Source organism: Plectropomus leopardus, chromosome 22 (assembly GCF_008729295.1).
Source record: "Plectropomus leopardus isolate mb chromosome 22, YSFRI_Pleo_2.0, whole genome shotgun sequence".
NCBI lineage: Eukaryota > Metazoa > Chordata > Actinopteri > Perciformes > Serranidae > Plectropomus > Plectropomus leopardus.
Window position 1 is genome coordinate 19,747,434 of NC_056484.1, and position 16,206 is coordinate 19,763,639.

Genomic DNA, 16,206 nt, shown 5'->3' on the forward strand with positions numbered 1-16,206 from the left:
GTCATGTTTCCTTTGGGTGTCTTGGATGTTCAGGACAAATTTCAACCCAATTCAATTAAAAATGAGGAATTGATGACATTTAGAATACACATACACAGAATGACAAAAATGCTGAAATTTAGCTCAGAGGGCCAAACTTCAACAATTCCTACTTTAAAGAATATGGAGTACAGCTATAGGATTTTGCAAGGTCCCATGAATTTAAAAGGAGTTTTAACATTTTTCAAGTATGTATGAATGTATGTGTACACACACACACACAGGCATACTTCAGACATCAGAATGGAAGTACTACGGAAACAGTGAAGGCTGCTCAGACCATGACCTACACAGCTAAGAGCAGCGTGATGGGGCAGTGGTCGCTTCCCAAGGCCTTGTTGCGAATCTTGCTGTCGCACAGGCCTGGCACCAGACTGGACGACAGCAAAAAGTAATCGAGCCTCCAGCCCACATTCTTTGCGCGGGCGTTCATCATGTAGGTCCAGAAGGTGTAGGCATTGGTCTGCTCGGGGTACAGCTCGCGGAAGCTGTCGGTGAAACCGGATCCCAGCAGCTGGCTGAAGCCCTCGCGCTCATCCGGGGTGAAGCCTGCGTTTTTCTTGTTCCCTTTGGCGTTTTTCAGGTCTATCTCCTGGTGTGCAACATTGAGGTCGCCACACAGCACCAGGGGCTTCTGCATGTCCAGCTCATAAATAAAAACTGTGTTGTTTTCTTATTGCAGTGGCTCTTATATTTGGTGTGAATATTGGGGGAAAAATGTGGTTGGGGTTACTTCTGGTGGAGGGAGGGTCATGCATTTTCCTCAAGTCACTCAGGGAGGCTCAAGGAAAAATATCTGTAGCTTTGAGGAGGGACAAGTCTATGGGGACAAGAGGGACAAGACTGTCTATGGTCAAGATGGAGAGAAAAAAAATCACATATCAACACCCCATACTTCTGATAAATGAAGAACAGTGCCTTAGCTTATGTTGACATACAGGCGAGGAGGGGTGGGAGCAGGAGTCTCTGACGGGGTATCGCACATGCGCAGTGACACATGGGCGTCACTCCTCCCTCCTCCCGCCCTGCAGGAAGACAGGAAACAGGAAAGGACAAACAATTTCCAGCTGGTGGCGGTAACACAGTCGGCTGCCGTGAAATAAAAATAGAGAAGAAGAGATCTCTATTAACAAATTAACTCACCATGGAACTGCTTGTTTTCAGTGTTTTTCCGTTTAATTGGAGTGCCTCTTTTATTTAGAGGAGAAGTTTTGTAGTTTCAGTGAGACAGAGACGCCGCTCACGTCTTTGTCGTACAGTTACTACTAAAACTAGCTAAGTGTGGCTAGGTAGGTAGCTAGCTAGTTGGCTAACAGCAGCTACTCAAATTTTCAGCACCGGCGTGAGAAGATGGACTCAAATGTCTTCACGGCCATTTCCAAAGGTACGTGTGCTGGAACACCGGGAACTATTAAAGACACATTTAGGGGAAAAGTTGGAGTTGGTGATAGTTCAGCTAACGTTGACTTTTATTAGTGCTTTCACCCAAGCTAATGAAATTAGCTTCGTAAACTAGCATGTTGACTTGTTATTCTAGTTAATTTTACCCTGCCGTGTTTTATAATATACGTTTATGTTAATGTAAACCATTTTGCATGCGTTATGTTACATAATTCTGAGTACTTTTCTACACATCACGAGAATATAGTATAACTACAGCTAAGTTTATCAACAGTGTTGTTATTGAACATGCACTTAGTGTTTCTAGTAAGGTTGCATTCAAAACAACGGCATTCTTGTTACAGTTGGCTCAAAAATGAACGCAGTGTTGACAAGAATACAGGATGGATAACATGGCTACTTTCTAAACATTTAATGTCATTTTATTTCATCAATAATTACACAATACATCATTTTATTGTGTAATCAAAAAACATTTGACTGAATCTGTCTGTCTCCGGGTTGGAAATTAAGTTTTTTTCGTCCATGGCTGGTGGATGCTAAAATCTACCAGCCACTCATAAGATTACCATCGTTTTTCTGAATGGTCAGTTCAGCAAATCTAGCAGCAACTCTCATATTTTACCAGAACTCGGCTGGTGGCTGGTGCTAATGTCCAACCCCAGTCTGTCTGTAAATGGCAGCCCTAGTCTGACTTCCCATCATCCTACTGGCCAATGTGTTCATCACTATCTACACATGTGATTTTGCACTTTGCAGTGTGATAACACACCTGACCAGCTGAATTAGGATAAATGGGACAGATAGGTCAGCTGCATTCTTTTTCACACTGCTCTCCTATTTTTCAGGTGACCTCTTACCTTTGGCGTCGCTGCGCCTCCTGGTCCCACCTTTCCAGCTCATGGCAGCCTCCATGATGCAGGTTCTGAAGAAGCAAGATGTCATGAACTACTGGAAAGTGGCAGAGTTTGTCTCTTTGGTGACAGACATGGTCCCAGAGCTTTTAATGAAGAAGCACAGGACACAACTTAACCTGGGTTTAAGAGCCAGGGTGGGTACCAACGGAGGATACAAGGCATTTATAGCTTATGTGATATTTTTTAAAGATTGAGGCAGTTATAGATAATTATAAACAGCTAGTGATGTGTGAAGTGTATTGTGATTGTGTGTATTTTGTTGCAATGATTGTTTTTATCTCCTCATCAGTTTATTCTTGAGTTGTGTCGAAGTGAACAGCTTGTGGAACCCGACTTCATCTTGTCTCATATGGACCAGATCAAGCAGCAACAGCCCACCCTGGTAGATGTAAGTATCACACACCACTTTTGAAATTTCAACCAGTTTTGTAACATTTCTGCCTCTTGGATCAATGCTTCTGTTGTGAACATGTGTTGTAATTGGCTTTGCAGCAAGATTATCATCACTACATAGGCAGATATCCAGTAGTGAATAAAATATAATAATTATTAAGGGTAAATATGATATTCACAAGTGTAAATCAAAACCAGCCAACAGCCAGCCATCTATAAACTGCTTTTAGAATGAGGTCAAAAACTGAATATCTTCCATAAAGATACTCTCTGAAGAAACTCAGTCCCTGAAAAAGTTGTACAATGTCATGTTTAAGTCTCTTGTACTTTAAGTTATTGTTGTAACCCTCCCACCATCACCACCAAATATTGTCTTTTTTTCTCCACGCCACTACTTAATCTCATTTGACTGAAGTTTTATATATATATATATATATATATATATATATATATATTTTTTTTTTTTTAAGTTATCCAGTAGTGAACTTGTAATATGTGTACCTTTATGCCCATATTGCAGACGAATGAATCAGAAGAGGAGGAAGTTGTGGTTACCTTTCTTGATCTGATCCAGACTCTGCTTAAAGATCCTGAAGAAAGACGAGACTTTTTCTCGGTGAGACCCCACTTTTGTCAAGTCAAATCCAGCTGCAAATGTTACTTCTTGTTCTATCTAGGTTCTACTTTGTGTGTTACTGAGTTCTGTCATCTGCACACATCCATTAGTTATGGAAACATGTTTAAAATACAAAAAAAAACCTCATGCAGAATATAGAAAAGTTAAAAACAACATTATATGTAGAATGAAGTGTGGTAAAATCGTAATATAATTTCTCTTTTCTTTTGAAAGGATGTCTTCCCTGCTGAGTATGGACCTCAGTATGACAGTGACTTGCGGATGCTGTTTTCTGAGTTCCTCTGTCGGCTTGCTCAGCTGTTGCCAGTTCCTGACCTTGAGCAGGTGAGTGTTGTCATTTTGTTAACAATTTTTTTTTAGAAAATGAAACAGTATGTTGCCATCAAAGAACTTATTGCTCAATTTAATAACAGGAAGAATTTATCTTTGCAATAGAGGTAGATGACAATGTCTGTTGAAAAGTTGCACATGGAGTGCTACTCTTGTTCTAGTTGTTAGGAGCAGAAGTGAGATCCCAGCTAGCAATTTTAGGTTCTAAAATTTTGAGAATGGTACAATGTAACCAGCAGCAAGTTTTCTTTTAGTTCCCAGAACCTTCTTCTTAAAGTTCGAGTAACATTCTCTATAAACAAAAAATATTTTTTGTTAACATATCACAATGCATTACATGTTCATAAAACATGTTCAGTAATCTCAGGCCTTGATAACAATGTTCTGAATGTTGCTTTGGAAATGTTCTCCCTTTGTTCTCATGCAACTCTGTGGTAACATTTTATAAAAGTAACATTCTATGATAACTCACCTCTCAACATCACCAAAATGTCTTCAGAATGTTGCAGTTCTAATGTTACGTCTTAGTCAGCATTTAACCCTATAGGGACATTTTGAACATTAGATTAAAACGTTTTCTTTAAAACATTACTGCAACTTGAAGGTAACGATAGTCAATGTTGTGGAAACGTTCCCTGCTAGCTGGGATGTAGTATGACACTTAAACAAGAGCCGAACACTCCTGCGTGCCTGTTGACACTGACATTTGTGAAAGAGCAGTGATGAGCATTTAATTAGTTGCACAAAGCATCGTCAGCATATCAGTCAACAGTGTCACGTCACTAAGAATACAGATATGAAAGTGGAAAGTCAGTGACATGACATTTCTCTCAGCACTTCTCCAGCTACAGGTTTGCTATGACATTACTTAATATGTAATATTTTAGAAATGAACTCAAAAATGCTAAAACTGGGGGAACATGTATCACTCAGACACTTGGAGAGTAAATCTGCATTGGTCAAGACAAGATGTGACAGGTGTATTTCAGTTTGCAGGTTCTTGAATGATAATGATCTCATCTTCAAGTAAATAAGATGTGAGTCACCAGTTTTGTTTAATATCACAATAATGATTTTTGTTTGGGATTACAAAGTGCATATATACCATATAGCAATAATGGCTGCATGATATGTGCTTCATTTTATACACCAGGGTGTTAAATTCACATTCAAAGAGGTCCAGTCACTGACATTTTCTCCCAGCAAAGGTCCAAGCCATAAATGTCTATATTGCATGCTATAGCCCACTAGGGGTCGCTAAAGCTTCATGGACAGTTGCAAGACCCTGATTTTAGGGGTGTAAGAAAACTTTATTACTAAAATATATTCATTAGGCCTTTATCATGGGAATTAATTAATTTCTGTAACAAAAAATAATAAAAATAGTTTAAAAAAAAGAGAGCTCTGTTTGCTCTGTGGATTACAATCAAATGTAAGTCACGAAATAGTATCGGTGCTCATGGAAGACGGGAAACAACAGGATAAGACGAGAGGGAAATCCAGGCACTCCAGAAGTATGCAAACGTGAAAAACGAGGAGGATTTACATTAAGAAGCCTTTGTTGCAGTGGCTGAATCCTTAAAAAAGCCAACATGTTTCGACCCAAACACCGGCCTTCATCAGGGCTTCAAAAACAAGTTTTGTCAGGGGCGGGTCAGAGTTAAAGAACATTCCAAAAGTGCAGGTGTATGTTTTTTGTTTATTTTCTGTATCTGTAACTGTCTTTGTCATATTAGTAGGGCTGTGCAGACATTTATTATTGTTTCATTTACTTATTTATTTATTAAGATAATGTCAAATATATATTTCATATATTATTATGTCCTACTGTTTTTTTCCCCTTTATTTAACCTGTCTTTCATTGCCCTTATACATTATATATATATATATATATATATATATATTATATATATATATATATATATGTGTGTGTGTGTGTTGTGATATTGACAGCAGTAGCTGATGATGTATACCAGCAAGTTGTGTCAAAAATAAATAAAAACAATTGGTCAAAAAAAAGAATCTTCTGAATAATATCAGTACAAAACTGCCTCTTTTCGAAAAAATTGCAAACAGAGCTTTGAGTAGCCCTCTTGTTTTTCCTACTTCATAATCTAGAGAAAGAACTGAGCCAGTCGCTGCCCCGCCAGTAGTCTGAAACTTAAATGGAGTTTGTGCCATTCTCATGCACATATGTATGTCTTTATGGGCCTAGGCTTTGTAGTTAATGATGTACGTAGCTGTCACACAGCTGGAAGTCAATAACTTGATTGACTTCCAGCTTTCTTGCAGTCTAATGCCACAACCATCAGAAAAATGCAAATGTCTCCTACAATAGCTTTTTATTCTCATTAATTGACTAAGAATTGGTCACAGGTCCATACAGAAACGTCACTGGGTCCACCAGCTGTGATCATCATTAGGAACTACCTCAAATTTGGATTGTAGTCTAAATGAGGTGCAGTACTATACTATAATTCTACACCATGTTTAAAAATTAAACAGATATTGAATATTGCTGGCTAGTGGCTACTAATGTGTCTTACATGTGTTTAATCTGCAAATCTGATGTCTTGTTATCCTATTTGTAAGTTGAAATCTTTTGATCTGATCAGATTTGGTGTGTTGTGTGTCTTCATGCTTTTCCCACAGACTGTTTCCTGGCTTGGAGCCGATTGCTCTGTGTTAGAGGATTGTGTGCATTCAGTATCTGAGCCGACAGACCTGAAAAATTTGCTCCAGCACCACAAATGTCTCGGACATCTAGAGCAACATGGTAAGTCACTTTCCATAACCACATCTATTGTATTTCGCTTTAAATGTTGAAGACAGGACTTTCTGTGTCATTCTTGTCCTTTTCTGTGCAGTTCCACCTTCCAGCATGGGCGAGAGCATCCTTTCCTCCCTCTGTGCAGCTCGTCTTATCCCTGTGGCAAAACCTTCAGAACAACCCGACCAATCAGATCCACTGCAAGGTCTCAGTGATGACACGCACACTGTATTTGTGGATGATGTTGCAGTTGAAATAATCACAGTGACAGATTACACCGAGGTTGAATTAGATGGAAGTACGGGCATAGAGGTGATGGAAGAAAACTGCTTTGAAGGGACAGTGACTGCAGATTCGCTGGTAGTGCTTTCTGATGAGGCAGCTAAGGAAGAAGAAGTGGGTGAAGCAGAGGAAGAAACAACACAAGCTGTAAGTGGTTTGGCAAACATCATCCAGCCAGAGGTTACCAAAGTTGACTTTGCATCCGCCCAACAAAAAGTCTCTTTGGGACCTCATGACTGCCCAGACTGTGAGAAGAAATTTAAGTTTGCCTCTTCGCTAATCGCACACAGGGTCATCCACACCGGTGAACGCCCACACCGGTGCAATGACTGCGGTCGCTGCTTCTCTTTTAGGCAGTCTCTCGACAGGCACAGACACACGCACAAAGCAGGGCGCAAGTACAACTGCGCTGTCTGCAGGGAAACTTTCGACTCCTTGTCAGCCCGCACAGAGCACAAGCAAACACACATGGAAGACGGTGTTTACACGTGTCATCTGTGCAACAAGAAATTCAACTGGGAGCTGGCACTTGCCAGACACTTAAAAACTCACACAGATAATCACAATGCAAACAAGCCTGCAGAAAGTCAGAAGGATTGGCAAGAGGTTGTTTTAGGTGATGAGAATGTCAGCGAGGCTCCTGTTGCACTTGCTGAACCGGACAGCCTGTTAAAGGCGGAAGATAATGGCGATCGTGATCCAGGGAACGCAGAGGTTCAGAGCTGCGAGTGTACCACCTCTGAGCTGGAAGGCACAGTACCTGAACTGAACAATGAGGTCATTTCCCTGGTGAGTGTCCGCACAAGTGGGCGCAAACGCAAACCGACCATGAAGGTCCAGGTGATAAATTTACAGAAGCGCATGGCCACTAAAAGAAGGAAGGAGATCACTAAGGCCAACCCCCCAGAGCTGAAGCCGCTGGCTTTCAACTGGTAAAACCGTCTCTTTTCATTCTTGTCTCACACGTGGTTTCCTTCAATTCTGTTATTGTTGTCCTGGTTTTATTACAGTTTTAGCACACAGAATATAATGCATTATATTATGCTCAGTTGAATATATGTTGGCTTTAGAGGAACATCAGGCAGATCAAACCCTTCATGCCTGTTTCTCTTTTCTCCTTAACAGTGCAGAACACTCTTACGGATCACCCATGGTGTCTTCAAAGGACAGTGATGAAGGTCAGTTCACTTTTAGAAATGCAATTTTTTTTTAATCCTTCTCACCACAAATACATAATCAGAGACATAAGTTAACCTCATCAATACATAACAAAAAAATCACAGCAGCATAAAATCTGGTAAAGTGTAAATGACAGGACAAACACTCAGTAATTTTTTATCTAAAGTAAAATTAAATTGCAGGTAATTTCTTGAAATTTCCTTTGATTTTGAAAATTTCCTTGAAATATAGGTAAACTAATGCTCACAAAAGAAGGTACATTTATACGGCACTCAAATAGAATCAGGCAGACGGTAAATGGACAATACCTTCTGGACACCACGGTAAAAATAAGCAGTCAGACGTAATGGCAGGATGGTAAAACGAAACAGGCATGGTGATCTGGGCCAATGGTGATGCTGTATTGTTAACAAAGAATGAAATTAAACATATGAAATAAGAGTAATCTGTGTTTATTATTTAATGTACTTTTGCTAACTGTGTCCAGAAATAGCCCAGATTACCTGTGTGTTTTGCCTCGTGTGAGGGAGCAAGAGTAACAACCTGTTGCAAATTCAATTGTGGATGACAGCAAAAATTTTAAATATTTTAATTATGAAAAGCAGTGCCGTCTGTCTTTACCATTGCTGGTACAAGCCTCACCTAATTTTACCATACTGCTGTCGTCCACTAAAATGATATACAGTCTGATGTCAAGAGGTCAGTAGTCAGATGTCAACCTTGAATGACTAAGTGGTCATGCAGTGCATATTTAAACGCTTTAATAGACAGTTTCATTGTTTTATATTGGCGTATTACAGGGTCAGCATAAGCAGTTTTCAAACTTCTTTCACAAGGAACATTTTTAAATTCTTTCAAATTAATTTAATTTTAGTTATCATGATGTAATTGTTAATATTCAACCTTATAGTATTACTGAAAATCATTTAATGGCACCTAAAAACATAAAAGTCCAGAATGTAAGTGCATCATTTTACCATTTCTTAGCACAGTGTAAATTTCTTGCTCCAGTCTCTAATAATTTGTGTTTTTCCATAAGGTTCTGTAGCAGATGGCTCATCATCTTCCTTCTCCTGTCCTAAGTGCTCCTTTCACCACACAGAAGAAGCACAGGTCCAGCAGCACATTGACAAGGTCCATTCTGTGGAGACCGAGGATTACGAGCTGTCCTCTCAGCCCCTCACTGAGGAAGAGGGACGTTTTAGTTGTCAAGACTGTGAAAAGAGCTTTAAGTTCCAATCCTTACTCAAAGCCCACCAGCGCATCCACACAGGTGAGCAGCCCTTCCTGTGTTCTCAGTGCGGACGGCGGTTCTCCTTCAAACAGTCCTTGGAGAGGCACAAGCATACGCACAAGCCTGGGCGCAAGTTCGAGTGCTTGATCTGCGGGGAGTTCTTCAAGTCCCTGGTGGCTCAGAGAGAGCACAAGAGCACCCACATGGAGAACGGTGAGTACCTGTGTTCAGAGTGTGGCCGGGCATTCGCCTGGAAGTCTGCACTGGTGAGACACCTGAAGACCCACAACGAGGATGTTGACAAGGGGGATCGCTCTTACAAATGCCCTCACTGTGACCTGGGCTTCAGCTGTGCCAGCTACCTCAACAGGCACGTCCAGACTCACCAGGAAGAAAGAGTTCACACCTGCAACTGCGGCAAGAGCTTCGCCTACCGGGCAGCTCTCACCGCACATCAGCGCATCCATCAAAAGGAGCGGCCGCACACATGCACACAGTGCAGCAAGGGATTCCTCTACAAGGGGGGTTTGCTGAGCCACATGAAGATCCACTCAGAGGAAAAGCCCTTCATTTGCTCCTTCTGCGGTAAGAGCTTCAAGAGGGAACGTAACATGAAGAAGCACGAGCGCTGCCACACCAGGGAGAATGTTTTCAGCTGCTCGCAGTGCGACAAGAACTTTGTCTACAAGGCGACTTTGATCCGACACGAGCTGACTCATTCAGGCGAGAGGCCGTTCCTCTGCTCTGATTGCGGGAAAGGCTTCTTTTCCCACGCCGAGCTTCTGAAGCACGAGCGTTTCCACACAGGCCACAAGCCCTTTCAGTGCCCCCACTGTGGCAAGAAATTCACTCAGTCCTGCTACTTGACCATCCACTTACGCTACCACACCGGAGTCCGGCCGTACTCCTGCAACGAGTGCGACAAGAGCTTCCTCAGTGCCAACCGCCTAAAGAGACACCAGCGAACTCATTCAGGGGAAAAACCATACCTCTGTGTAGAATGTGGGAAGAGATTCAGGCAGTCATATAACCTCAAAATGCATCAACGGACACATATAATGAAGTTAAAATAGTCAGACTTTAAAGGTATACTATGCAGGACCTTCCAAAAATTCAATGTATTATGGCTGTCCCAAATGCGAACTTGTGAAGCATAGGATAGTGACGGAAAGACCCACCCTACACCCCCTATGATTGGCTAGCACTCATTGCCTTCGTTGGTTGGATTGGTTTGATTTTGGGCAAAATGATGGGATTGGTTAGGGTTAGGGTAAGAATGTCAGGGTAAGCCAATCAGAGGCAGAGTATGGCGGGCCATTCGTTCACTATGCTAGGATTAGCATATTTGCCTCCTGAATACCAGTTTTGGGACACTGGAGCTTTGTTGTGAAATATTCGTGTTTAATCAAAGCATCTATTGGCCACAATAGCTAGAAAAAAAAGAATACTTTGCAAGACGGCTAAGCTGTTACTCAGTTTTCAGATGATTTGCCAAGCTGATTTTAGAACTGTGATATGCCGGTTTCTTTTGGTATATCTGATACTTGACTTTTCTGTGGTCATATTTGCACATTTTTTAAACTATTCCAGCAGCTTGACTTTTTCAACATCTTGTTAGCATAACTGTAAGCCTGTCACCCATGTTCAAACTGCTGTAGTCACCAAACTAGGCCTATCACAAAGTTTAACTGTCTTTGTTTGAGAATAACTGAAAATAAATATTGATGGTTAATGAATTATGTTGGATCACTATTTCTCAATTTATGGGTTATTTGAGATTTTTGGGGTAATGGTTTAAAAAATGGGGCATTGGGATACAGATTTGGACAATGATTACTATGGCAAGGATCAAAGTTTTTTAACATTTGGGTCAATCCTAAAATGCAGAGTCCAAAACAGAAGTAATCCTTTCAGTCGTCACGTATGACCCACTTGAGGTATGTGCTGGTGTATTCATATGTTGAGGACCTGGCCTAACCTCTGCTTGTGTTTTCACATCTAGGTGGAAGCTATGAAAATTGCCGTCACAACGCTGACAAAACGCAGATACAGTGAGGTTGATCACTTATATATGTTTCCACTAAAATAAGTGTTTGTATTTTTTTTCAGCTTGGGAAAACTCACTAAAATAGGCCATAGACTCCTTTCTCTTTGCCAATAGACCAGAGTCAAGCTCTGCAACAGACAAACATACTTATGTTTGTTTTTGTTTTATAATAGTGTGTCGCATTTGACATTGGATGGGACAGAAACAGGTTAGTAAACGGTAGAAAGTAATAGGACAGGTCAGTGAAAATGTTATGGTGGGCACTTATTTTTTAATACCTTACTCAGTCTCTCTTTCAAACTTGTTGTGGGTTAACAATGTTTGAGGGCTGCTTGGGCAGAGACAGATCGTGTTTTGTGGTGGCGCGATATTGTATCTTGCTGGTAAGGGGGCTAAAATTAGCACCGCTGCTCAGGTGTTGTATTTTCGTCAATGCCGATTGGAGTCAGAGCCGATAAATTACCCATGGCTACTGCAGAGTCATTTGACCCTGGTGTGAATGCTGACTTTAACTTTTCTGATTACATCCAATAACGCTAGTAGGTGTTAATTTATATTTTTGTGCAGTAGGAAAGGGGCTATAGTGGTCAAAGCTTGTCCCAATACTAGTCAGTCTGGAGTTGCCTTTTACTATGATTGGCAAAGTTTACAGTTACTGACAGTTCCTGCATAGTATACTTTGATATATCGATCTTGAGATTCTTTGTAAATTTAAATGGTATGAGATTAGAAATTAGTTTAGAATGGGACAAAAGCAACTAGAGATAGATTGCTGTGACTTTCTCCTGCAAGTGCAGTGAACTGCGTTTAGTGTAGAATCTTGTTCTAGCAGGAATAAGTTCAAGTTGAATGTTTCCTGTTACACTGTATGCATTTGATCGGGTTGCGTTGTGATTAAAGCATACTGAGCAAAGAAAAGTGTGTTTCAGATCCACTATTATGGAATCATCTTGACTCAGTCTTCAAATAATGAATACAAAGCTTTACAGAAATTCAGTCTTTATTGTTGGTATGTTTTACAACAGAAAATATAACACTGCTTTGGAAAAGAGGCTTAAAACATTTTTGTGCTAGAGCAAGTTACATTTATTTTACAGCAGTGGTTTCATTTCAGACAGTAACACAAAAACATACTGCAGGCTCGGTCCGGCCAGCAGTAATACAGACAGGCGTCACACTGTGACAGTTTCCCAGACAGGTTTTTGTTGAAAATCAGCTTAGACATTTTCACGAATTTAGTGTTGCATCTTTACAGAATGGGGGTGTATGTCACTGGGTTTATTGACAAGCTTAAATTTTTTGTAGGATAAATGGGCATTGTGAGTCATTTTATTATCATTCCTTGTGAAAAGGTTCAAAGTACTTGACAGCTAAGCTACAGCTGAGCCTACTGAAAGATAGTTTGGGCAGCATTTGTAAGACTTTCCTGCCTAAACTGGCAATGCCTCACTATCACACACTCACACACTCTCACACACACACACACACATAGGCACACACACACAGGCACACTTCAGACATCAGAATGGAAGTACTACGGAAACAGTGAAGGCTGCTCAGACCATGACCTACACAGCTAAGAGCAGCGTGATGGGGCAGTGGTCGCTTCCCAAGGCCTTGTTGCGAATCTTGCTGTCGCACAGGCCTGGCACCAGACTGGACGACAGCAAAAAGTAATCGAGCCTCCAGCCCACATTCTTTGCGCGGGCGTTCATCATGTAGGTCCAGAAGGTGTAGGCATTGGTCTGCTCGGGGTACAGCTCGCGGAAGCTGTCGGTGAAACCGGATCCCAGCAGCTGGCTGAAGCCCTCGCGCTCATCCGGGGTGAAGCCTGCGTTTTTCTTGTTCCCTTTGGGGTTTTTCAGGTCTATCTCCTGGTGTGCAACATTGAGGTCGCCACACAGCACCAGGGGCTTCTGCATGTCCAGCTCGCTGAGGTATGCCCGGAAGTCCACGTCCCAGGTTTTGCGGTAATCTAGGCGCACAAGGCCTCTTCCGGCATTTGGCACATAGGTGGTCACCAGATAGAAGTTGGGGAACTCTGCAGTGATGACTCGGCCCTCCTTGTCATGCTCTTCTTTACCTGGTAGATTGGGAGAAGAGGTTCAGTTTCTAACAGAATATGATGCCAGGATTCAAAGACATGTTCAGTTTAATCATTCAGAATGTCAACATTCACTGCGGTGTTAGGTCACACTACAGCTATTCAGCTATTTCCATCAGTCCCTAAAATGCATTATTTTGGATGACACTGCGTGCTGTTATTGGTTAGTACAGGTCATGATGATGCATCGGGGTCAGAGGGGTTTAGGATCCGGGCAAAGAGGTCATGGTAAGGGCTAGTACCACTCAATCTTGGATATTCTCTAAGATTTGAGTTGCAAATTTATTTCCTAATAAATGCGGGTCTCCTCTAAATTTAGTGGTGAAGTTTCACTTTCAATGCGCCTGACATGCTAATGCTCCGTCTGTGCCCAGAGTACGCTCTGCACTCCGACAATGTGGTGCCATTAATAACCAAACCTATATTTTCCATCAGCGCTCATAATGAATGGTCCAGTTTCAAAAATAGAAAATCTATTTGTGGCGGCATATATTATAATCGTGACAGGCCGCCACAAATAAATACATTTGTGAGAAACTCTGAAATAGCTGATAAAAGATATTCGTGCTAATGCCGTAGTCTGATGTTTCTAGGACACCCCAGATTACACACCTGGGTGCAAATCTATAGGCTCAGTGTACAGACTTGTTTTTCAAATGAGAACATTGCTCACCAATGCCATAGGTGACCTTGAGCGGTTCAGTCTTACAGAGCATGGCCACACCACTGTAACCCTCCTTATCATCTGACCCGGCCCAGTATTTGTGAGGATACTCCGGCATTGAGGTAATGTCTGCAGGGAGAGATTTTTCTGCACACTTGGTCTCCTGCAGGCACAAAATATCTGGAGCTTCCTCACGCACCCACTGGGGAGAAGAGCAAAAGTGTTAAATGTTAAAAGCAGCAAAAGTTAACTTGACACATAATTTATATTGCTTTACTTCACTGCAAACTCACATCCAAACCCTTCTTTTTCACCCAGGCCCTCAGACCGTCGACGTTCCAGGAAGTGATCTTCATGTTGGCCTCCCGTCCATCTTTGCTGGTCATTTTGTCAGGAGGATCATCGTACAGTACTGGAGCCTCTGGCTCCTTGGCCTTCTTTGTTTTCTTTGCAGAAGCTGTGAGGTAAGATAAACATATAGGGTCAGAAAGTGGTGGGTCATGTTTTAGTACTTTTGTATTCAGAAGTTGTTTAATATGTAGAAAACAGTACGATGTTGTACCAGCGCCGGAGTCATTCTCCCCGTCTGCAGCCGCATCCTCTGCATTCTTTCCTCTCTTCATACTTGAACTCGCTCTGGCTGCAAACACACCTCGCAGACACACAACACGCACACACAACAGCACACACGCCGCTGCAAAAACAGAAGAGCAATTTAAGTGATGTGTTAATCTGAAACTGAAAGTGTCAAAAGCTTAAAACAATATGCAAGACTTTAACAGTGGATCTCAACTGTACCACAAAGGCCAAAGATTCTGAAGTAATGCTGAAGTTATTGTCAATTGATACTTATATGCTTTTCCTGTTTATATTATTGTACTGCTGGTCAGACAAAATGAGTAATGTGAAGATGTCACCTTGAGTTATGGGACTCTTTGATGGGCATTTTTTTCTCACAAATGTAATGCATTTCATGGGCTTTTTTCTGAGAAAAAAAATTGATTAATCAACCTATAATAAAAACAGTATTTGCACTAATTCTAATTCAGTATATTTGAGTGTTTTTTCAGGGTTTTCATAAAAAGCTTAGAGCCAATGGTGTTTACTAGAGCTGCATGATTATTCAACTTACCATTTGCTTAACTGACAGAGAAAAGAATCACCTATTGTGATGATCTTGTAATCGAAGAAATATTTCATGCAGAAAATAAAGTTTACAGCCTAAAACATGTAAATATATGTCGTATATCATATGGAACTAAATATATTTGTTTTTTATGATAACAAAACAACTCAATCGGTAAAATTTGATGAAGACCAACTTTAATATCTTAAATTAGAAAAGTGTGAAAACTTACATGTGTACTAACAGTCATATAGATGCACGTCAGCACGGACTATCTGATACTGGTCGAACTACGATGCGACCCGTCTTGTAAGGAGAAGAAACTCCGGTCTGAATGTGTTACAAAATGCCTCCACGTATGCATTAATGTTACAAAATAGGGTGGTTGTCGGCCTGTCAAAGGTTAAGTGAGTTTTTAAGGCTTTTGTGAATTCTCTGAAAATGGTGGAGACGCGATCTTTTACTTTGATGTAAGTCGTTCCTGTGGATGATCATATAGCACAAGCACAACAAATACATAATAGTAACAAATACGAGTCATTGGATTGAATAATAACGGCGTGCATGCAGAAGCCATAATCCCAACATCAGAAGAAGCCATTTTGCCGCTTTTACGCGTTACACGTTTAATGGCAAGCTATGCTAACGCTAGCTTATCCTTTGTGACAAAGAGCACAGAGCCAGCAGCAGACGGCCTGAAAATGAGTGGATAATACGCAGCCGGCTAATAAGCTTCCTGCACCGCTTTTTTGATTGACCAACACGTGCAAATGCGGTTAAATGATTTTCATTTCAAACAGCTTACACATATGACGAAAAACAGATGCAAATAATCTTACTTGCACGACCACAACAGGATGTAAAGACAGCCAAGTGCTTCTTCAGTCACTCCCCCTCAAACACTCACAAAGCGCAGCGAAGATTTCTGACCACATGCGTGCTCTACTTAGGGACTCTCTAAATGTATGCCTGATATAAAATACTACACACAAAAACACGTTTTTAGTGCGTTTTTTTCCCCCTCTCGGACATAACTACATGGCTATAGCTGCAACACTGCGTTTCACATTATCCAGATATGTT

The 16,206-nt window shown here is 41.2% G+C and overlaps 2 protein-coding genes across 3 annotated transcripts; one reads left to right on the forward strand and one right to left on the reverse strand.

Moving 5' to 3' along the window:
- Positions 1–253: 253 nt before the first annotated feature.
- apex1 (APEX nuclease (multifunctional DNA repair enzyme) 1) lies at positions 254–16,049 on the reverse strand. Of its 2 annotated transcripts, XM_042511115.1 has the most exons (6): positions 15,963–16,049; positions 14,560–14,691; positions 14,291–14,454; positions 14,007–14,199; positions 13,152–13,312; positions 254–679 (listed from the first exon to the last, which is right to left on the reverse strand). In XM_042511115.1, exons 2-6 carry the CDS (start codon positions 14,618–14,620, stop codon positions 326–328), a joined length of 933 nt encoding a protein of 310 aa, XP_042367049.1. In that variant the 5' UTR covers positions 14,621–14,691; positions 15,963–16,049; the 3' UTR covers positions 254–325. The 2 variants fall into 2 exon arrangements, with proteins under 2 accessions (XP_042367049.1, XP_042367048.1); XM_042511114.1 differs by lacking the exon at positions 254–679 and having other exon boundaries at positions 12,212–13,312.
- On the forward strand, positions 1,118–10,921 carry LOC121961210 (zinc finger protein 585A-like). Its single transcript, XM_042511113.1, has 9 exons — positions 1,118–1,423; positions 2,289–2,491; positions 2,647–2,745; positions 3,271–3,366; positions 3,601–3,711; positions 6,370–6,493; positions 6,585–7,701; positions 7,895–7,947; positions 8,988–10,921. The coding sequence occupies exons 1-9, from the start codon at positions 1,390–1,392 to the stop codon at positions 10,253–10,255; spliced, it is 3,105 nt and encodes a 1,034-aa protein (XP_042367047.1). The 5' UTR covers positions 1,118–1,389; the 3' UTR covers positions 10,256–10,921.
- Positions 16,050–16,206: the final 157 nt, after the last annotated feature.